The sequence below is a fragment of the Capricornis sumatraensis genome, chromosome 17, assembly GCF_032405125.1.
Source record: "Capricornis sumatraensis isolate serow.1 chromosome 17, serow.2, whole genome shotgun sequence".
Taxonomy (NCBI): Eukaryota; Metazoa; Chordata; class Mammalia; order Artiodactyla; family Bovidae; genus Capricornis; species Capricornis sumatraensis.
Genome location: NC_091085.1, coordinates 62,137,603 through 62,161,433, shown reverse-complemented (window position 1 = coordinate 62,161,433; position 23,831 = coordinate 62,137,603). Strand labels below are relative to the sequence as shown.

The following is a 23,831-nucleotide window of genomic DNA, read 5'->3' as shown; positions in this document are numbered from 1 at the left end:
ATAAGGAGGAAAATGAGGAAATCTGAATATGGACTGGGTCTTAGATACTGGGGAAAACGATGAGTTTTCTTGGGTGTGAAATGGTACTGTGAAATGTTCTTATTATTAGGAAAGGCATACTGAAGCACTCAGAAGTCAAGTGTTAGGGTCTGTACCACTTTGTTAATTGTGCAAATAGATAGATGCAGAAAGAGAAAGATAACAGACATGGCAAAAGTTAATCATTGTTAAAATCAGTCATGGGCATATAGTTATTCACAGCACTATTGAATGTTTCTGTAAGTTTGAAAATTATCATAAGAAATCAAATACTAAAGCCACCAGGAGCTGAACCTTTGTGGAAGGAGCCCCTCAGGTTAATCTCCTACATGGATTTAGGATGTTCCCCCGCCCCCCCCATGCACATACCACCCCAGCGCTGTGCACACTCCCTTCTCATGGGAAGCAGGTGCAGCTGTCCCTGTGTCTCTGCTCTGTTGGAGACTGGTTCTGACCAAGCCTGCCAAGCATTAATGCCCTTCCTCCCCAAAGCAGCCTGCCCTCTGGGATGAGAAAAGGGAATTATGCTCTCTGCAGGTCCTTGGTGGAAAGGTTATTTGTGATAACTAGATAGGACCTAAAGCATCTTTGTCAAAAGTCCCTTTTGATTAGATCATTTCGTGTGCCTAAAAAAATTTAAATGTGTTCTCTTGAACAAATGATACATTCACATACCTTGAAATTACAGTGACAAAAGGGGGTGTGGGCAAGGCTCTCCCACCCCTTTGCTCAGCCACTCAGCTCATTTCCCCAAAGGCTACCAACATGACCAGTCTTAGGTGTCCTTTCAGAGATTTTTTTAACTTCAGCAAACAAACAGTTATATTTATTCAAATTTTAAGTATACTCATTTTACACAGATGGCAGATTAGCTATATATAGCCAATGCCCTGCCCAGCAGCTGGGCTCCTGACGTAACTCTAGAAATTGCAGGATTCTTGAAAAGGAAGATCTCATGCCCCTTTAGCTGGATCAGTGAATGTGAAATCTGAGGAAGCTGCTTTATGCTGTCAGGCTGAAACCACAGCCTGGGAGGCTGGTCCTGAGTCACAAAAAATGACACCATATTTCTACTTTGTCTCTTTGTCACACTAATAGGTCACTGTAAAAAGCACTTTAAAACTAAAAAGCAAAGGATCCGCTTAGCACGTGAGAGAGCCCTCCTTAAACTGTTCTCTTTCCATTGCAGGATGCGATGTCACACTGCCCATTGCTTCATGTGACAGGCTTTATCTGCATTCACAGCACTGGGACAGCTGCCGTCTCCTTTGCTTTTCACATCAGCGCTGTGAGGGGGGCAGGGCAGGGCTTTTTTACATAACCTCTACTCTTGAGGAAACTATGACAAAATAATGGGGCTTGTCCAAGGTCACCCCACAAATCAGCACCCGACTTCTTGTCCAGGGCTCTTTCCATCCTGAAATAAAGGATCAATATAGGCAACATCTGTTGTCTTTGCCTACTGGCCATTTTACTAGTAACTAGGACTCTAGACAGAGGATGAGATGGCTGGATGGCATCACCGACTCAATGGACATGAGTCTGGGTGAACTCCAGGAGTTAGTGATGGACAGGGAGCCCTGGCGTGGTGCAATTCATGGGGTCGCAAAGAGTCGGACACAACTGAGCGACTAAACTGAACTGAGGGCTCCTAGATAAAATACAGGATACTCAGTTAAATTTGAATTTCAGATAAATAATAAAAAAAGTTTTATTGTAAATATTTTCCATTGAGACCACCAAACAGAGGCAACACTGACAGAGTTTGTAACTCTGGTCAACAGGTTAAAATATGAGAGGATGATATGGGTCTGGATGTACTTGGAAGGTGTGGAGAACCTCAACTGGGGCTGGAAGTTGGCAAGCCTGCTTTGTGGTAGCAAAGTGTCTCAAATTGTCAGTTTTGAGAATTCAGATCATGTGTCTATGGAGTGAAAGAATTTTAGGTAAGTTGGTAGAAGTATGTCAGGAAGTTGACGTACACTGAACACATACTGCAGCCCTTGATATGATCCTACAGAAAACATAGGTGTTTTGGTTAAAAGCAGAGAAAGAAGAAAATACAGCTTAGCTGAGAGATTCTTTTTAACCACAGCTAGGAATGCATGGGTTTCCCAGGTCGTTCAGTGGTAAAGAATCCTGAATGCAGAAGACACAGGGGACACAGGTTCAATCCCTGGGGTCAGGAAGATCCCCTGGAGAAGGAAATGGCAACCGACTCCAGTACTCTTGCCTGAAAAATCCCATGGACAGAGAAGCCTGGTGGGCTACAGTCCATGGGGTTGCAAAGAGTCGGACATGACTGAGCAGTTACCCATAGCCACAGGAATGCAAACTGGTCAAGAGTTAGAGAATCTTGAACTCTGCAGGGCAGAGGTACAATTTTTTGGCTCACAGTAAAGATTCAACATGCAAAAGCATGGGGACAATTGTGATGTTGATTATAAACTATGTGTGTTAGTGGGGGATTTCCTTGCACTTCAGTGGTTAGGACTCCAGGCTTCCACTGCAGGGGACAGGGATTCAATCCCTGGTCAGTGAACTAAGATTCTCTATGCTACTCGATGCAGCCAAAAACAAACAAACCTACAAATCGTGTGCATTTGTCAAAATTCATAAAATGCTACACTTCAGTAACTCTGATTTTTTTAAAAAGAAAGCAAAAAACCTGATGATAACAAATACTCAAAACAATGAACAGGAACTCAAACTGAGATACAAAAAAAGAAAAGAAAAAAGTAGAAGCAAATTATATAAACAAATATTTGGCACAATGGCGTTTTTAAAATCTATCCCTGTTAAAAAGTATATTTATGGGAAAGGGCAGAAAACGAAGAAAGTAGGTATCTTAACTACCTTTGGGCAATATCAGAAAAAAAGAAAGGTTTAAAGATACAGTGAGATAAATGTTGCAGGGAGGAGAGATACTATACTTCATGAAGGTATTTATCCCTGGACAAAATGTCTAGGTAAGCAACACCTCCACAAAATGAAACGGGCTTTCCAAGTAGGAAACTAACAAGCCCAACACAATTAGCAAAGGTTGATGTGTTAATACCTTGATACCATCCAAATCCAGAAAGCAGAGGACCAGTGAGGAAACATCAGCACAGAAGACAAGGGGCCCTGTGCTCACCGTGTTTCCCATAGTCTTCCAGGCCCGCAGCCTTGAGGTCCACACTGTGAATCTTGCACAAGACTCTCTTCATGGCAGTGTAGATGGCCTGCCTCTGGCTGGGCTCCAAGCCTGGTGGAGAGGGGTCTTTGTTGATGAGGCCTGGGCAGTATTCCATCAGATAGAAGGCGTTGCCGACGATGCTGGGAGGGACACAAACGGTATGTCAGTAGCCTGTGATGTGGCAGGCTGTTAGTCAGGGCACTGCTCTGTCCTGTGTATAAGCTCTGTCAGGGCACTGCTCTGTCCTGTGTATAAGCTCTGTCCCTCTCCAAACCAACACACACACACACACACACACACACACACACACACACACACACACACACCACCCCCCCCCACCCCCCGTTTATACTCCCTTGCCAGCATGCCTCTCTTCTCTTTGGTCCACTTGTAGAAGGTATCAGGAATGGGATTAACTATGATAATATGGGAAAGCAGCTGTTGAGAGGGGGTCAGAGCACACAGAACCAGGCTTAAGTCCCACCTCTGCCTTTCCTAGCAGTGTGATCCTGAGGAACATAGTAAACCTCTCTGAGCTTGTTTTTCTTAATCTTCAAGGGGCAGTTATAAGAATTAAGGGAGAAAATTTATATATGGAGTGTCTGGAATGTGTGTGGCTCCAGTGAAGATTCCGTAAGTATCCCTTCCCGTTAGATATAATTTCATCATTATTCAGTGGTTTGAATGGCATACAAAATGTCATTAATCCATCTCTTCATCATTCCTAGAAATCAGCTTAGTACTCTAAAAAGTTGTTTTGAAAAGTCTACCATTAGGACTGTTTATCCTGACTTGAACATGGACAATATATTAAGTTATACAATTCTTTTTAATTATCTTATATGTAATACTGCTATGAAAGAAAACATCTTTATTTTTAGGAGATATATGCTGCCTGCAGCTTACTTCTAAAGTTCAATCTTATTTATATACATTTATTAAAAAGATACTTGATGGTCCAGTGATTAAAAGTCCATGCTCCTAATGCAGGGGGCACAGGTCTGATCCCTGGTCAGGGAACTAAGATCCCACATGCCATACAGCAGAGCAAAAAAATTAAATATATATAAAAACAACAATTAAAAAATATGTATATATATATATATACACATATATTTGTTTACAAAATAATCCTTTATAATTATTTAACAAAATTATTAAATGTTATAAGACAATATTATTTTATAAAATTATATTGTTATATAATTATTACTATTTCTATAATATTTTATATATATAAAATACACATATATACATACACATATATAGAAAGCAAATATGGCAAAATGTTAACAATATTTCCATCTGGCTGAAGTGTAAGTGGGTGCTTATTATGCTATCTTTTTCTTCTTTCAACTACTCTGTAAGTTTCACATTTTTCATAATTTAAAAATTGAGAAAAAAGACACAGACTTAAAAAGCATATTACAGGGACTTCCTTGGTGGTGCAGTGGTTAAGAATCTGCCTGCCAATGAAGGGGAGATGGGTTCGATCCCTGGTCCTGGAAGATGCCACACGCCATGGAGCAGTCAAGCCTGTGTACTATAACTGCTGAAGCTCACATGCTCTGGGGCCTGAGAGACCCAACTACTGAAGCCGGCTCCCTAGATCCTGTGGTCCACCACAAGAGAAGACATCGCAATGAGAAGCCTGTGTACCACAACTAGAGAGCAGCTCCTGCTCTCCGCAACTAAAGAAAGACCGAGTGCAGCAACAAAGACCCTGCGCAGCCAAAAATCAATCAATAAAATTATTTTAAAAAGCATATTACAAAGCAACTTTAGAAGTTTAGAAAGCCACAATAAAAATAACTAAGAAAAACAAACATGCAACTTGATGGAAATTATTTCTAGAATGTTTTTTTAAAAAAAAGTAGATGTTTTCTACCAAATAGGAGGTGCCTATAAAATCTCTTTTCTCTTCTACCCAAATTTTATTTTTCTTTACTCTAGAAAACTGAAATTAGAGTTATTATATGGGCTTTTCTCTTCTGTACCTTGAGTATACAACATAAAGAGTAAATCTGGACATTACCTCGAATCTTCACAGAGGTGAAGAACTTTGGGCATATGGGCTCCAGCATTTACAAGGGCTTCCATCATCCTGCCAAGAAAAATGAATGAACTTCTGGCTAAAGTGATGAAATTTTCTTGAAATTATTTTTCTGATTAAAAATTAATAAATGCATAAATTAAAATGGAACTCTTAAAAAAATTCAATTGACCAAAGAAGGCAAGGAGAACAAAAAAACAAACGAGACAAACAAAAAATGGTTCATTTACAGACCTAAGTCAAACATACCGATAATTACATTAAATTTAATAGAGTAAACATTCTGATTAAAAGATGAAAATTGTCCTACCAGATAGAAACACAAGACCTAATAGGTACTGTTTATAAGAGACATTGTTTAGGAACTTGCCTAGTGGTCCAGTGGTTAAGAATCTGCCTGCCAACTCAGGGAACAGGGTTCCATCCCTGGTCCAAGAACTAAGATCTCAGATGCCTCGGAGTAATTAGACCCACACCCCAGAACTACTGAAGCTCACGTGCCCTAGATAGAGCTCACGCTCTGCAACAGAAGAAGCCACTGCAATGAAGAGGCCGTGTGCCACAACGAAGACCCAGTACAGCCAAAAATAATAAAATAAGTAAATAAACTGCATAAAAAATACCTCTGTGTTTGTGTGTATACACTGAATAACTGAATCACTTTGCTGTACACCAAAAACTAGCAAGTAAATCAACTACAATTTTTTTTTTTAAAGTAGAGGTATTCACATAACGAATCCCCCAGTTTCAATAACTATCAATTAAAAGCCATGCTTCTTTGGGCTAAAGCCCCACTAACAGAATTCCAAAAATTCCTAGCCTCCTAGTGGTTTAGACAGAGAAAAGAAAAAACAATCTCCTGAATAAAATTAGGTGACATGTTCTTATCTAACATAATTTTGGAAAGTCATACTTGTAATTTTAAATGTCTCAAGGCACTTTGATGGGGCACTGACTTGCCAGCCCAGGGGTGGGGCTGTGGAGGCTGGAGACAGAGCACGCCCCACCCCCCACACACACCCTGAGAATTTACCTGAACTCCCTCTCTACTGCATGCACGGATGGAAGAAGTGTCCCTGGGGGTTTCTTCCTCAGAATCAGCTGATGACTAGCCAGCTTGACATAATAGGTGGGATTTGACTGCCCGTGATCAAACTGAAGGAGTTCCAATGGGCCTGTAAGTTTGAAAGGAAGGAAAACTCAAACCAGCTCTGGAGGACAGATGTGGACAGAGAGTCTTACTTTCTAAGGAGTATTGTACATGGACACAGAGCATCCTGATTTGGAATGCACTATAAGGAAAGCATCTCCTCCCTGGGTACCAGACATGACTGCATCCCAGGCATACCCCCCACCCCGGCTTCGGTCCAGAATGTCACGCTGCAGTGTTACAAAGGCCACTGGATTTACACCACAACAATTTTCACTCTCACAGGTATCCAGTTTTGTCCGTCTTGCCAACTCCTGCACCGTAAAGAAAAGCTTTATAGTTCTGTTTATCAACTACAAGCACAGTCATGGCAACCCATCTTGCTAAATGGAATACTTTAAGCCAAGGATGAAAAGTGCCCTTGTGTGACCCTCACCCCATACTTGGCCACACCACACCTGACACTGGTGTGACAGCTGAAAGGAGCTATGCAGAGGCCTACAGCTCAAACCAAAGGAGCTTTGGGGAGAAGTGATTTCCCGCCACAAAGATTAAACTCTGCGGCTCCCTTGCAGAAACAGCCTATTTAACCCTAGTCTTACAATGATATGAACTCTACATACAGATTCGTTTCACTTGGTCAAAGGAGCAGGAAATGGGAGTCTGTCTGAATTGGCTCAGTTCAGTTCAGTCGCTCAGTTGTGTCCGACTCTTTGTGACCCCATGGACTGCAGCACGCCAGGCCTCCCCGTCCATCACCAACTCCCGGAGTTTACCCAAGCTCTGCTCTGATTCAAAATGGTCCCTCAGCTCTGTAGAGGCTCTAGGAATAATCCGATCACTAGAAAACATCCTCACATGAAGCTACATGCAAAGAAAGAGAACTTTGAAGGATCAAACAGGGGAGGCCAAATTTTATGCCGAGGTAGGAGTTTCTTCAGAAGCTCATGAATCACCTGTTTTCCTGAGGGTGGAATGTGAAAAATGAGAGAGCAACCTATGAAGAGATGGAGACACATTTTCTCATTTTAAACTCCTGCAACTTTTAAGTCACCTTCACAAAACAAGCTGTCATCTCAAAAATAGCAGAAAGAACCAAACACCCGAGGCACATACTGCAAGTTCTCCTCCAGGACAGCTGTTTGCAGGCAACTGCTGCCACGCCACAGCCTCACGTGGAACAAGGGCCAAGTACGCTCTGGGGACCCATAGCAAAGGAGGCCAGTGCTTCTTCCCAAGCAAAACAGAGCAGCACCCGGGTCTGCAGAGCCCAATAGCTATTTTCTTCACCACATAGCATCTTTATCTCCAGCATATTCCACCAGGATAGAAAGTGAGAGCCAGACTGAAAGCCTAGCCTCTACCAAAATGCAGAGACTTAACTACCTGTGACTTGGGTCCCCAGTAAGTCTTTGAGGTACTTCTCCAAGGAGTCTTTGGGAATTTCCATCGTCTTTCTCACAAGGCGAATGTTTGGAACAGCCATTCTCAATGGAAATCCCAAAAGAGTTTCCAATTCCTTTACTGCAGTCTCTGGGTCATGAACCTGGTTTCAAAGAGAATATTGAGCATGGATCCCCAGACAACCCTGACCTCTCCTCCTACCTGTTCTCTAAGAGGGTACTTTTTTAGAGAGAAATATTTTTTAATAGCCTGAGCAAAGACTTGGGAGCCAGAAAGTCAGCTGATGAGAAAGCCTCAGAATGGGTTTCCTCCTTCCATTTACTACCTAACCACGCTAATCTTTCTTATCTGCTGGGAAGAGTGACGGTTAAATGTCCATGATACTCCCTTTTCCCAGGAGGACAGAATATTGTACTGTAGTGTCCACTCTGTCCCTATAGACCAGTTAATAATGAAAACCCAAATGTAGAAAGCTGGATGGAGACCCCTTCTCACATGGTTTCTCCTGCTTCAAAGCACTGAGGTGGTCCGAGTGCTGGTAGCTTCTTGGGTCCCCACCCAAAACAGCATCACCAGATCAACCTGTCACCTGAACCATCTTAAGTCTGCCATTCATCTCCCTGTGTGACTTTTTCTTGACTGCCTTCTTAGTATGTGTGTGTCTTCTTATTGAAAATACAAGTGACTAATCACCTAAATTTCATAATTAAAAGGTAAAAAGACTGTGGCAGCAAGGGCAAAAACCACCAGAGGCAACTCTGACTCTTGAGTGTAAGAGGACTGCACAGAAATGCTTACCCTAGGACTCCCTGGAGGTATGATGGGTAAGAATCTGCCTGCCATTACAGGGTACACAGGTTCGATCCCTGCTCTGGGAGGATTCCACATGCCTTAGAGCAACTAAGCCAGTGCAGCACAACTACTGAGCTTGTGTTCTAGAGCTGGGGAGCCACAACTACTGAGCCCACATGCTGTAGCTACCAAAGCCTGTGTGCCTAGAGCCCATGCTCCACAACAGCAGAAGCCACAGCAATCAGAAGCTCCTGCATGGCAATGAAGATTAGCCCCTTCTCACAGCAACTAGAGAAAGCCCACGTACAGCAACAAAGACTCAGCACAGCCAAAAATAAATAAATTTTTTTAAAAAGAAATACTTACACAACTGTCTGAAGCATACTTACACTAGTGCCTGAAGCACGAAGGGGTTCAAAAAACCGTGACCATTACCTTAATGGTGTGAATACCAAGGCCGGCAGCTGCTTTTAGATTTGGTCCAAGATCATCAAGAAAGATGGACTCAGAAGGCTGCCGGCCGAGCCACTCCAAGCACAGCTTATACATCCTGGGATCTGGCTTGCAGACACCTTCCAGGAAGGATTCTACTACCTGAGGGAGGGGCAGGAAGAAGAGATAAATGTCCCTAAAAGTGGTGTTCCCGTGTATACCCTGGTATGTTTTTTTGAAAAGAAGAGCAGAAAAAAGACAGTGGAGCCTTGTTATAACAAATAAGAGTGTCATGATATAAAATGATGTGGCTTTTTTAACTGGAGTGATTTGGAAATACTGGGATGCAACCTGAGGGAAGACTCAGAAAACGAAAGTTCTGGTTCAGACATGGTGAGTGACCTTGTACCAGCATCGAGGCCATGAGGGACTGCAGGTTCATTGTCAGGAAACTGCAAACACTGATAGCCATCTTACCCATCTTAACGGTGGCTCAGACAGTAAAGCGTCTACCTACAATGCGGGAGACCCGGGTTCGATCCCTGGGTCGGGAAGATCCCCTGGAGAAGGAAATGGCAACCCAGTCCAGTATTCTTGCCTGGAAAATCCCATGGACGGAGGAGCCTGGTTGGCTACTGTCCATGGGGTCGCAAAGAGTCAGACATGACTGAGTGACTTCACTTAAGCAACTTAAGACCCATCTTAACAGTAGCTGGGAAACTTAGTGAAACTGGAATGTGTTCCAAAACTAGGTATTGTGGCTGCACAGGACAAAAGACAAGCTGCACATTTCAGGTTTAGGGACAGTATTTTACGGTTTTTTCAAAAAGCAGTGTTTACTGTTATAAAAGAAGACTTTAATGTGCATATTTCAGAAGTGAAAAACAAACAGCTGTACTCAACCTAGACAGATAAATCCCACAGAAGAGCTGACACCAAAGAGATCCTCAATGTCAGAAACATGGTTCTTTTCTTTCTTTTTTAAAGAACTTTTTTAAAAGACTTTTTTGATGTGGACCATTTTTTAAGTCTTTATTGAATTTGTAACAACATTGCTTCTATTTTATGTTCTGGTTTCTGGACCAAGAGGCATGTTGGATCTTAGCTCCCTGACCAGGGATAGAAGTCATACCCCCTACATTGGAAGGCAAGGTCTTAACCACTGGACTTCCAGGGAAGTCCCAACACAGTTCCTTTCATGCAAGGAGGCTCCTTGCAGTCTTGCCTCAAACTGTATCCAGTCCAGAACTGGTGAGCAGCAGCTGAGGGTTCAGGAGAACTCTGAAAAGCTGTTTCAATGTCAGGCTACCTCTGATCCAGAAACCCCCGGAAGTCCTCTGACATTGTCCCTAGGGCTTGATCTCCTGTAAGCAGGTCTAAAACAGCCATAGAGGCCTGTAACCAATACCCTCTGGGTCTGTCCTAAGAATAGAACTAAATCCCTCACTCACTCCGGAATTGACCCTTGCTCTCCAAGATCAAGGACAAACCTGAGGGCCCCTCCCTCTCCTCCAAATTCCCACTGTTCAAGGTTGGAGAACTCCTCTTTCAAGTAAATAAATGTCCTGAAAAAACTGGACCTCTCTACTTACCCTTCCCTGTCTCCTTATAACTTGAATGACAAAAAAAAAGACAAAGACCGCTCCTTCTAAAGAAAATGTCCACCAAGGGCCATGGAAAAGCCAAGTGTTTCTAATCAACAGATGACCTGGCAGGAAAGGAGCATAGCTGTACCAGCTGAGAGAAGAGGAGAAAGGGTAGCAAATGCAGGGGCGTTGGGCCATGTCTGAGGAACAGACACCTCTTCACATAGGTGATTACATGTGGGGAAGTGAAAAAAAACTCTTGAGGTTTAAATTGGATGAGATCCCTGGCCTTCTCTGTGTTCTGTTTTGCAAGATGAAAAAGTTCTGGAGATGAGTTTCATCACAATGCGAATATACTTAACACTAATTGAACTCCACAGTTAAAAATTGCTAGGATGGTAAATCTTATGTTCTTTCACAATTCAAAAATGTTGAATTTTAAAAAATATTTATTTTTATTTATTTCTTTGCCTGCACCGGGTCTTACCTGCGGCACCCAGGATCTTTTTTTTTTTCAGCTGTGGCATATGAACTCTTAGTTGTGGCAATGAGGGATCTGGTTCCATGACCAGAAATCCAGCCCAGGCCCCCTGCATTGGGAGGGTGGAATCTTAGCCACTGGACCACGAGGGAAGTCCCCCTCAATTTTTTTAATTAAAAGAAAATGGCGGGGGGCAGAATATGGGGCTTCCCTGGGGGCTCAGTGGTATAGAAGCCACTTGTCAATGCCGGAGACATGGATTCGATCCCTGGTCTGGAATGATCCCACATGCCCCAGAGAAACTAAGCCCTGTGCCACAGCCCTAGCACCCATGCTCTGCAACAAGAGAAGCCACCACAATGAGAACCAGCAGCAGCACCACCACCCGCTCCCTGTACCTCAAGTAGCACCCCCCACACCAGTCATAACTGGAGAAAAGACTGCATGGCAACAAAGACCCAGCATAGCCAAAAAATAAATAACATTATATTTGTTTAAAAAAAGAAAGAAAATGGATGAAAACATTTTTGAATGTCATATACGCCTCAGCAGAGCTATATATATATATTCCTATAACACTGAAGAGGTCAGGAACAGCCCCCAGTGATGACACAGATCATAGGAGTGGTTACACTATCTTTACCCTCATCAAAAAAAATTTGTTTTCGTCTTATAGCTTTAGAAAACAAAAACATAAACCATGCTCTTGAGAAAAAGGATTTTCAACACTCTAGGTCTCTTGCAGAACAAAACTATGAAAACTCATCAGAAAAGCTGCTGGAAAGCACATGCCAGGGAGTCTGTGAAGTCTGAATGAAGTCCATTGTGTTTAAAGAAGCTCACAAGTCCTTAAATAGTAGAAAGGCCCTGTGTGAGCCTGGCCAAGTTATTTATCCCCATAGCCGCACTGGAGGGGAGCAATCTCTGAAAATAATCACAGGGTATTGAATACTTACCTATCTGCCAGGCACTCTGTAAAGTGCTTTGCATGTATTATGCTGTGGGATCCACATAGCCACCCTAAACAAAACTGCTGTTTATGAACTACAGATGAAGAAACTACAGTTCAGGGAATCAAAGCTGCTGCCCATAGCAAGCTGCAGAGACAGGGTTCAAATCTGGCTGAGGTCCCTGAGCCCCTAAAGGGAAGGGTGATTGTAGGAGGGTTGTGCTGTACACAAGCCAGGAAACCAAGAATTGAAGTGGGTAAGGAGCCAGGCAGGGATGTACAGGGAAAAGACTCTATTTCAGTAGGCTGTGCACAAGGAGGAATGAGGAAGTGGGAGGTGAAAAAGAGTATTAGGTTGGGTGCTTAATTTCCCATATTTGTGCCTGTCATCCGACTAGATGTCATGTTCTAAAATAGCACTATCCAACAGAACTTTCTATAATCACGGAAATGCTATACTGCCCAGTCCGACATAGTAGCCACTAGACACATGTGGCAACTGACCACCTAAAATGTGGCAAACATATATTCCAGAGGGCAGGGCTCATGTCAGCCACATTGAACATAGTAGCCCTTCACACCTGTGTGCCCAGCACACAGCCACTGCTGTGTAAGCATGTGTTTTCTGACTGAATGAAGTCTAAGCCAGTCATCTATCAATTCCTATTTGTCCCAGAATAATCATATACTTCCTTTTAGGAAAATGGAGAGTCTTTCGCAGAAGTAACCTCCTGGCACAGAAGACCATCTCCTGACTCACAGTCTTCTCAGGTACTTTGATAGTCTAGCCCTTTATTCACTGTCCCATATGGTGGGATGATAATTTGAGTTGCAGTAAAATACAATTCAGCTCCTCGGGGCCACTAGCCACATTTCAAGCGTTTAACAGTCGTGTATGATAATAGCAACCATACTAGACATTTCCTTTTCTGCAGTAAGTTTGTTTGCACAGCACTGGTCTAAGGATTAATGCCATAGAAATAGAGGGCAAGGGGGTTGGTCTTTGAAAAGGTCAAAGGGTGAGGGCTGATAAAGTGCATGTATTATCTAATGACTAAGGTTCAAGTCCAGAATGAGAGAGAATCTCTGAAGCTGAGGTTTCACCCAGTTATCAAAGCCCATAAATAACCTTGCTCACAGCTCAGTGATACTTTGCAAGTCCTCTTTCCCACCTATCATGTCTAATCCTAACTCAGTCAACTGTGTGAATAAACAAACCCATCCATTCAAGACCTTATGAGAGGCAGCGTTAATGCTGCATCCTAAACTAAAGACAGAGACTTGATTCGGATTGTTCTGGATCCCTGTCAGCTTACCACATCAAACTGTTTCCAGTCCAGGGGCAAAAAGCTCTTCCCATTGGGAAGATAAAAATTATTGCTCAAGACTGCAGTCTGAAGGCCTTTAGCCCGAATCTGAGATATGGCCTCAGTCATCACTGGGAACTGCTTCGCCACTCGCTCACTGGTCAGCAGAGAGAAAAAGGAGTCCATGGGCACGGAGGTCTTTGACTAAGGTTGGGAGTAGGGAGAGAAGAGAACCAGCCATCATTAAGAGTAAGAACAGCTTATCACCAACACAGAAAAATACATATTCCAGGCCTCTGGCTTGCTGCCAAAAGGAATTCTTTTTCAGCCCTGGTGCAGAACTTTGCATATAAGGTTGTAAAACATGAGTCATTAGGGAATGGAGCTATTTACATCAACATTCCAGTTAAATGAGTTTTGTAAAATAAGTATTTATTTGGCTGCATCGAGTCTAGTTGTGGGCTGTAGGCTTAATTCCCCTGCAGTATGTGGAATCTCTTCTGGCACCAGGGATTGAACCTGCATCACATGTTGCTAGGCAGATTCCCTGTTACTGGGCCATCAGCTGCTGCTGCTGCTAAGTCGCTTTAGTCGTGTCCGACTCTGTGCGATCCCATAGACAGCAGCCCACCAGGCTCCCCCGTCCCTGGGATTCTCCAGGCAAGAACACTGGAATGGGTTGCCATTTCCTTCTCCAATGCATGAAAGTGAAAAGTGAAAGTCAAGTCGCTCGGTCGTATCCAACTCTTAGCGACCCCATGGACTGCAGCCTATCAGGGAAGTCCCTAAGGGAGTTCTTCATTTCACTCACTCACTGTCAATTTTTAAAAAGATTCAGAAGACTCTAAGAAGATACATTAAACTCTAAAAGTGAATTAAGCAGATATAATTTAATTTTTATTTGATTCCTCTTGGTAATTCAGAAGACATTTGATGTTTCTGCATTGTGTGAGCTTCACCATTATGCACTGAAGGTCAATTTCTGATCACTTTTTGTGTGTCCAAATTCTATCTGTTTGGGTTTTGAAAACTCTTACTTTAACATATTTCAAAATCTGCAGTGGCAAGTCTGCTATATTATACACAGACAAACACACACATTTCACAACAGTTTCATGTTGTTGTTAAGTTACTCAGTCATATCCAATTCTCTGTGACCCCATGGACTGCAGCATGCCAGGCTTTCCTGTCCTTTACTATCCCCCAGAGTTTGCTCAAACTCATGTCCATTGAGGCAGTGATGCCATCCAACCATCTTAACCTCTGTCGTCCCCTTCTTCTGTCCTCATCTTTCCCAACAGCTTTATTGAAATACAATTCACATATCACACAGCTGACCCACTTAAACTGTAAAATTCAGTGCTTCTTAATATATTCATAAAGTTATACAACCATCACCACAGTCAGTTTTAGAATATTTTCATCACCCTAAAAAGAAACCCATATCCATTAGCAGTCAGTACCCATTTGGCACCCCCACCACCCCAATACTCCTAGGCCTAGAAAATAACAACTCTACTTTCTGTTTCTAAAGATTTACCCGTTCTGGATACTTCATATAAGTAGAACTGTTTATTATGTGGTCTTTTTGTACTCGCTTCATTCTATCACTTAGCATATGTTTTCTATGTATATTTATATATTTAAACACAATTTTATTTAAATATTTAAATTGTAAAAACACATAACATCAGATTTACTATTTTAAGCCCTCTGGGTGACATTAAGTACATTCACTATTGTGCAATCAAACCCACCATCCATCCACAGAACTTGACTATATTTTAAATTATATTTTAGCAGGGTTATTGTGAAGGTATGTGAGTTAATATAAATAAAGAGCTTAGAACAATGCATAGTCCAGAGAAAACTCAATGTTATCACTGCGTTAAACAAGCTTTCTGATCAAAGCCATTATGTAACAATTCCAGCTTCACATGAACAATAGCTTATGGAGGGGCTGAGTACATAAAATTTTTATTTTTCATTCATGTAGTTAAAATTGAGTACCTAGGGATAGAAGAAATAGCTTAAAATCTTATAAGGGGTTATCAGGTTTTCTCTTCTTTATTTTTAGTTAAACCAATTTAATGCATGAGTGTTGCATCCACTATTCTAGACAAAAAGAATATGGAAAGTATGTTTATCACTCAGTTTCAGAGGAAAGTCTCCCAAATTCTTGCAAGAAATCTGTTATCTCTGCTCTCATAAATTTCATCCAGAGCCCATTTTTGCCACCTGAGATCAAGGCCTTCACTATAGTTCAGAAGGGATATGATTCTGTACCTCCCACTCTACCAAAAGTAAAACACATGGTAAGTGAAAGGATACATGGACAAACAGCTGCAGTTTGGAGAGCAGGGTAATTACCATACAGGTTCTGTGGCATCACTGTGGTGCCAGGTGGGTTCTACTGGGAATTCAGAGAAATTCAGGAAATGGAAAATCTCAGCTTTCGACCTCCTAGGGAACAGCAGTAACAATATGTGTGACTGAGGGGACACTGCTGCCAAGCATCAGTCCACGCCACCAGCTTGAGATGATGCTGGACACTACATTACGAATTTTCTTCCCTGGTCTCTTATTAGCTGGTTCATACATATTAGGTCACTCACATGATCCTGGGACATGGTTAGGAAGTACATGAGGGAATAAACCAGATTTTGACAGCACTCCAAAACAAGCCCTTCATTTTGTAGGCTGTAGTAATCCTTCAGGGCAGTGTAGCCAATACACTGAAACATTCACTTGGGGGTGTTGTTTTGTAGAATAAAGAAGAAAATTTTGGTCCACAGACAGCTAAAGCAGTGGATGGTGGATCAGTATTGTTTCTACTGTGAGCATTTGTATAGGAGTTGCTTTTTTTTTTTTTTTTAACAAAGATGTTTCTTTCTACAATACAGCTGCTATGGGGCAAAAATATATATAGCATTCATAATGATATCTAAGACCTAGGGATGGAAGAAATAGCATACTTTATAGTATACTTGATACATTTTCTTTCGATAAAGCAGTGCCTTGCATTGAAAATACTTCAGACAATATAGAAAGGTTTAAAAAAGAAAGTAAAATGACAAAGTAATCCCATTCTTCAGAAATCACCAATGTGACCAACTCAGAATGTCTTTTGAGAACAGCAAAACTTATAAAACTCAATCCAAATAATAATACCTCTTTAATTTTAGAACTAAAGTTAGAGCAATTTTTAGGATCTTAAGAGTTGGCAAGCGTGCAAGGAAAGGGGCACTCTCCTGTGCTGCTGATGGGGGTGTAAATAAGCACAACCTCTATGGAGTGTAACATTTTATCTTACTTTAAAATATTTATTTATTCATTTGGCTACACCAGGTCTTAACACAGGATCTTCATTGTGGCAGGTAGGATCTTTAATTTTAACAGGCCAACTCTTAGTTGTGGCATATGGGATCTACGTCCCTGACCAGGGATCCAACCCGGGTCCCCTGCATTTGGAGTGCAGAGTCTTAGCCACCAGACCACCAGGGATGTCCCAAATACAATATTTTAAATGTACATTTACATTTGATGTGGTAATTCTGCTTTCAGGAATTTCTCCCACAGATGTATTTATAAAAGTAAGCAAAAATTATGTACATGGCTATTGGGCAGAACTGCTCATAACAAAAACTAGAAACTTACATGTATGTTAATAAAGGGCTGGTTAAATCAACCATGGTACACCGATATAATGGAATACCACATAAATGTTAAAATGTATAAGCTAGGCCAGAGGTCAGAAAATTATGACCTGGGGGCCAAATGTGTCTCCCATCTGGTTTTTTGTAAATAAAGTTTTATTGGAACACAACCACACCTATTTGTTTACTACTGTCCAGGGCTGTTTCTGGTTCTAACACTAGAGCTGAATAGTTGTGATAGAGCCATTATGGGCCTGAAAGTCTTTCTAGTCCTTGACAGAAAGAGTTTGCTAATCCCTGAACTAGACCTATGCCTACTGATGTGGAAAAATTGCAAAGATATTATACTGAGTCAAAACAAAAAAAATTTACCAAACAGTTTGTACAGTACGATTCAGTTTTGGTATACACATTTTCCACACACACACACACACACACACACACACACACACACCCATTCTCAAATACATAGATGAAATTTTTTGAAATATAAACAATAAACTTTTCACAGTGATAACGAATGAAGTCTGGAACTGACTGAAAAGTAGTGGAGGAGCAAGCAGGAAATTTATCTTCATAGTTTGTATACTTTTAGAACTGACTATTCCATAAATGAGACTGTCATAATGAGTTTCTATAAGGAAAAAATTTAATTAAATATCTTTTTCATACCACCACAAAAATTCCCAATAGATTAAATACCCAAATCAGAAAAAACTCCAAAACAATACAGAACATCTTCATTTGAATAGATTTCCTTAGCCAAGACTCATAAAACTCAAGACATAGAAAAAAACAGATGATTTTCTTGATATCAAAAATGAAAACTCTTGTACAGCAAAAACATTATCATAAAATAAGAGAAGCCCCAGAATAGAGAAATATATTCATGTGATATGACAAAAGTTTATTATTGCAAATCAATAATAAAAATGAACAATTCACAGAAAGGGAAAACTTACCAATTAATATACAAAAAAAGCATTCAACCTGAATATTAAAATAACATACAGAGGGAGAAAAACACACAGAGATAGGCTTTTATTCATCACACTGACAAAAATTAAGCAGTCTGATCATATGACACTCCCTGAATGCTATGCTAAAAATGTTTGGGCTGTACTCTTAATTTTTTGTGTACACTGATTTTATAGTAAACTAATAGCTGAAATCAGGGCCTTGCACACTTTCTGAGAAGGGCCACAGATGGACACTGTGTAAATGAATGAACATGGCTGTGTTCCAATACAACTTCATTTTTATGGATACTGAAATTAGAATTTTGTATAATTTCCACATGCCACAGAATAATATTCTAGTTTTGACATTTTTAATTATTTCAAAACATAAAAACCATTCTTGGCTGATGAACTATATAAAACCATACAACAGGCCAGATTTGGTCCACAGGCTGTAGCTGACTGACTGACCTCTGGCTTAAATGTAAAAAAAGTGTGCCATTAGAGATGATCTGAATTCTAGTACTTGCTGCTCCAGTGACTCTTGATATGGGTCATTTTGTTTTATCTGGGATGTGACCACCAGGAATGTCTCATAGGTCTTTTTAATGAATAAATAACATTAGGAGTTCCAGTCAAGAAAAACAAGAAGAACGTAGAAGGTATTATTATTTCCTTCTTTATCTATCCAACCAGCCTTTACTGAATGAACACCTGAACCAGCTCTGAGCTGACACTGGAAAAGTGAACTTAACACATCCCAGACCCATGGTTCCCAATTCTAACTGCCCCACAGAGGAGTAGGAACACATCCCATAGCCAGCTAAAACACCCGTTGGTGTTAAGCTGAACTGGAAAGCTGCTATCCAGGGAAGGAGGTCAGAGGAGTCTTGACAGAAGAGAAGTCAATAATAACAACCATCATCTGATTTACAGGCACCATGCTGAACACCATACGATTTAACTTGTCATTAAAGTATAGGTAGGATTTGAGCACACAGAGGAGGCAGGGAAGGGTAGCTGCCAGCAGGTGGAACAGAACTTGCAAAGGTGCAGGGGTGCAGATGTGTTTAAAGAACATCAAGTGGTTGAAATGTGGGCACATGTGGGAAGTTGTGTGGTACAAGGGTATGTGGGCTAATTGTAAGAGGCCCCTAATGCCAGACAAAAGCTTCCCAACTTAATCTAAGAGACAGAGTGCAGGCACTCAAGGATTTGAAGCAGGAGAGTGAAGGGGTAAGATGTGTGTATGTGTGACGGTTTTTTTGGCATCACGTGGGATCTTGGTTCCCCGACCAGGGATCAAACTCTCACCCCTGCAGTGAAAGAATGGAGTCCTAACCACTGGACAGTGAGGGAAGTCCCAGATGCGTGTTTTAGAAAACTAATTCTGGGGGCTGTGTGGAGGGTGGTGCAAAAAAGCCAAAGGACCAGAGTTACTGAGAGGACGCAGGTGGCTGATATGATTTCAAAGGTAGAACAAGTCGGGGATTTAAACTTGGGCAGAGGCCATTGGAGTGGAGAGAAGCAAGTAGCTTCTCAAGATATTCTGGAGAAGCTTAAGAAAACTCCTGCCCAGTGATCTTTGTTTCCAAGCAGAAGGATTGGGGTAGGGGAGTACGATGACTCAGGGAGTGTGGAACAGGCCCGGGGTAAATGCAAGAGGAATATGAGTGGAGGAAAAGGAAAGCTGAGGGCTCAGCTCAGAGCTGAAGCAATGAAAAGGAAACAAAAAAGGCTCACCTCAGAAGTTTGTATACCCAGGTAATTTTTTGACCAAGGTCACAAAAAAACTGAACTTAAGTTGACTTAGCATGGAGAACTGCCCAATCAGCCAGCAGTACAGGTCAAAAAGAAAGGTCCTCCGCCATTCCTGCTGGCTGTAATGATAATGTGACAGCAAGAGATGAAGCAGCCAGCAGAGACTATAAGGTAAGACTGGAAATGAACAATACCCATAGCAGAATGACACTATAGAAAGAGCCCACAGCTCTGATATCACATAGCAACATACTAGCCCAGACCACATTCCTAGCTTTCATATACAAAATAAATCAACTTCTGCCTTCTTCAGTCACTGTTCTGTTAGAAAGGACAGATAAAGAAATGATCAGAACCTATAGGTCTGATTTTATAGTAACAAAAGCAGGTGTAGAGGGAAGTTGGTGGAAGAGGAAAGACTGCAATCAAAGCAGGGAGGGGAGATTACAGCATTCAGAAGCAGTTCTCAGGGAAAGGTAATTAAATTCTACCCATAACAATAACAATGACAGTTCATCATTTATTGAGAATTTCAGATGAGCCAAGCACTCATTCTGCTAATCAGGTGCTTTCCATGAATGATCTCACATAATGCTCCCCAAACTCCAAAGAGGTATGTACTATCATTAGCATTAATCTAATAATGAGGAAACTGACTCAGAAAAGTGAAATCACTTGCCCAAGATCCTCAGCAGCACTGTTGCTTGGAATTTGATTCAAGAGCAATAGCACCCACTGAGACACGCTGTCATCTCCCCTCACCACCCTCCTTTCCCCCACCCCCACGCACCCCGGTCTCCCAAGGTGAAGGAGAATGAAGAGCTCACCTGCAGCCACTCTCCCTGGAGAAGGAAGCAGAACTCCGCCCATGTCAAAAATCACTGCTCTGTAGGGGCCGCCTCCAGAATGTGTCCATCTCCAGGCTCCCGGGTGCCTGCCCTGGACGTGTTTCAGGAAGGCCGCCCTCCAAGCCTGCTGGAGCTGGGAGGACTGCAGAAGCTGCCTTAGGCACATGTTGGGGCCAAGGCTGTGAAGCAGAAACAGGACATGATTAGCCTTCACTGCCTCCAAGTCAACCTCCATCCTGGCACTCAGGGTGCCACCTGCACGTCTACTCTGACTTCCAACCAGCGTTTCAGACACAACCAGAGCTGAACTCAGTGTCTCTGCCCTCCATGACAAACTCCTTTCCTAAGGTCCTTAGCCCAGCAAAGGGCTCCACCATTTCCCCAGCCACCCAAGCTAGAAAATTGGACTCACCCCAGTCCCCCAGCCACACACCTCCATTCTGGTGCTTGGTGCAACCAGTCTTTCCTCTTGAAGCTTTCAATCTACCTCTCTCCACTCACTGTGTGATCTCACCCACAGACCTTTGCAGCAGCCTCCTAAGTGGTCCCCTTGCCTCTTCATTCAAAATTGCAAATTTGATCATGTCCTACCCCCATTTAAAATCTCCAGTGACTCCCCATCGTCCTCACAATAAACTCTCAACTCCTTAAGCTGCCTGGAAAGGCCCTCTGAGAACTTCTTCCCCCTCTGGGCAGCAGCTCTCCTTTGTACTTCACCTTAGCCTGGGTGATCTCAACACTCACGTCCACAGCAGCTTCACTGAACACATGATGCCCTCCTCCTGTGGCCAGGCCTTAGCATATGCTGTTTCCCTGGCCTGAATGCTCCCTTCCATACATTACCTGGATAACTGCCCACTGTCCCTCAGGTTGTAGTTTGCCTGTCACTTCCTTCATGAAACCTCTTCTGGCTATCAGAAGAGGCAGATGAGCAGTCTCTCCTGTACTCTCTCAGGGTGCCCTATACTCACCTCCTCCTAGCACTCACGATGCCACTACACTATCATCCCTCCTACAGAGCAGGGCGATGACCTCCTGATCTTCACTGCCTCTTTTCTAAACTTTCAACAAATTCAGGGGAAACAAAAACATACGTACAACAGGTACATGTATATATAGATACACAAACATTTTCACATGAATAGACATAAATGTGGCAAAATGTTAATTAGTCTCAGTGAAGAGTGTGTGATGAAAGGTATATGAGAAATCATTGTACTATTCTTTCCATTTTTTTAGGTCTGAAATAAAAACCTGGGAAAAAGAACAACAACAACAACAAAATTCTACTTTCAGTCAGTTCCACTTGAAAATCTTGAAGTTTCTCATGTGATATCTATGGTTAAAAAACTAAGAAGCCAGTTAGAGCAAAACAGGTTGGTAAGACAGCCTGCATGTTCATGGGAGTCACCTCAGTGCCACCATAAGGACTAAATAAAGTATGTAAGAATCTAAAGAAAGAATTCTTAGGAAGTAAATGTTCAAGATGATATAACGTGTTTCTTATGTAATTGGAAATTTGCTGGATTGGGGCATGAATGCTGAAATGAAAAAGGTAGATTGATTTGCATTTCGGGTTTTACTTATGTTCCTGTGCCAAGGCCAAGTCAATGACGGAAGGAGAAATTTATTTATAGGCTCCAAAAGTTTTAACAAGTTCTCTATGAGGGCTTAACAGAGATGAAAAGGGCCGACTTTCATAATGAAGGGGTGACTTTTATTCTCATTGAAGACACTGTCCTCCTCATACTCCAGCTAATGGATGAGTGGGCTCCCACAACTAGCTGCTGCTTCCTTCCAACTAGAGATGATGGTCTGTTCTCACTTCCCAATGCTCTCTTCAGAGCAGGAAAAGGTTGTGATTTCTCATACCATGCATCCTGATAACTCCGTGGTAACTGCCCACTGACTGGAACGCCTCTGCCTGGTTTGTGTGTGTTACTTGCTCAGTTGTGTCCGACTCTTTGTGACCCCATGGACTGTAGCCTCTCAGGCTCCTCTGTCCATGGAATTCTCCAGGCAAGAATATTTGGGTTGCCATTCTCTTCTCCAGAGGAACTTCCCAACCCAGGGATCGAACCCTGGTCTCCTGCATTGCAGGCAGATTCACCATTTGAGCTACAGGGAAATCTGCTTTATTTGCTAGTAAATTTCCACTCATTTTTACATCACAGCATCAGCTTTATCTCCTCTAGAGAGGCTAGTCTTTCTTTTTCCTGGAAGACTCTGATACTAATATTTTTTTCCACTTCACTGCTTCTTATCCATACCTTCAGTAGACGACTTACCCCATCATAGTTCTTTTTGACTTTGTCTACTCCTCTACATGTAAACTTGTTAAGGGAAGGCCTTATTTCATTTTCATGTCTATCTATCCCCTAGGACCTGGCACAATATCTAGACATGTAGCAGGTGCTCAGTAAAAACATGAGTTGGAGGAGTTCCCTTGGCTTCCCTAGTGGCTCAGACAGTAAAGAATATGCCTGCAATACAGGAGACCTGGGTTTGATCCCTGGGTTGGGGAGGTCCCTTAGAGAAAGGAATGGCTACCCACTCCAGTATTCTTGCCTGGAGAATTCCATGGTCAGTGGAGCCTGGTGGGCTATAATCCATAGGGTTGCAGAGTCAGACAAGACTAAACCAATAACACTTCCTTTCACTTCCTGGGTGCCTAATAGGATTCCCAGCTTTCACTGCTGTGGCCTTGGTTCAGTCCCTGGTCAAGGAACAGAGATCCTGCAAGGTGTGTGGCAAGGCCAAAAATCAGAAAAGAAATATGAGTTGGAAGGATGAATAAACTGGATGAATCAGAAAACAGGGGAACACAGGTGGCAGGCATAGTATTTGGCAGCTACAGAGTACTGTAACAAGCCCGTTTTGCCCATCTCTAGTGAATAATTCTAGTTCTCTGGAACTGGCATCTTCCTTCTCCACCATAAACAATATTCATCTTCTCTTTCTCTGCCTCTCAGAATGAGATCAGTATGTGTAATGTAGATGTGCTACCTAAATTATACTTTCATAAACATGCACACAGTGTGAAAAAGTGAAAGTGTTAGTTGCTCAGTTGTGTCTGACTCTTTGCAACCCCATGGACCAGCCTCCTAAGTCCATGGGATTCTCCAGGCAAGAATACTGGAGTGGGTTGCCATTCCTTTCTCCAAGGAATCTTCCCAACCCAGGGATTGAACCCATGCTTCCTGCATTGCAGGCAGATTCTTTACCATCTGAGTCAC

The 23,831-nt window shown here is 42.2% G+C and overlaps 1 protein-coding gene across 1 annotated transcript in view; it reads right to left on the bottom strand.

The window, feature by feature from the left end:
* Positions 1-23,831, bottom strand: part of LOC138093937 (acyl-CoA dehydrogenase family member 10-like) — a 37,823-nt gene that overhangs the window by 12,492 nt on the left and 1,500 nt on the right. The window contains 9 exon segments of the mRNA XM_068990119.1: positions 3,176-3,357; positions 5,253-5,321; positions 6,304-6,445; positions 7,807-7,966; positions 9,052-9,210; positions 13,381-13,574; positions 15,523-15,636; positions 15,639-15,665; positions 20,575-20,774. Of these exon segments, the coding sequence (XP_068846220.1) occupies positions 3,176-3,357; positions 5,253-5,321; positions 6,304-6,445; positions 7,807-7,966; positions 9,052-9,210; positions 13,381-13,574; positions 15,523-15,636; positions 15,639-15,665; positions 20,575-20,761 (1,234 nt within the window). The 5' untranslated portion in view covers positions 20,762-20,774.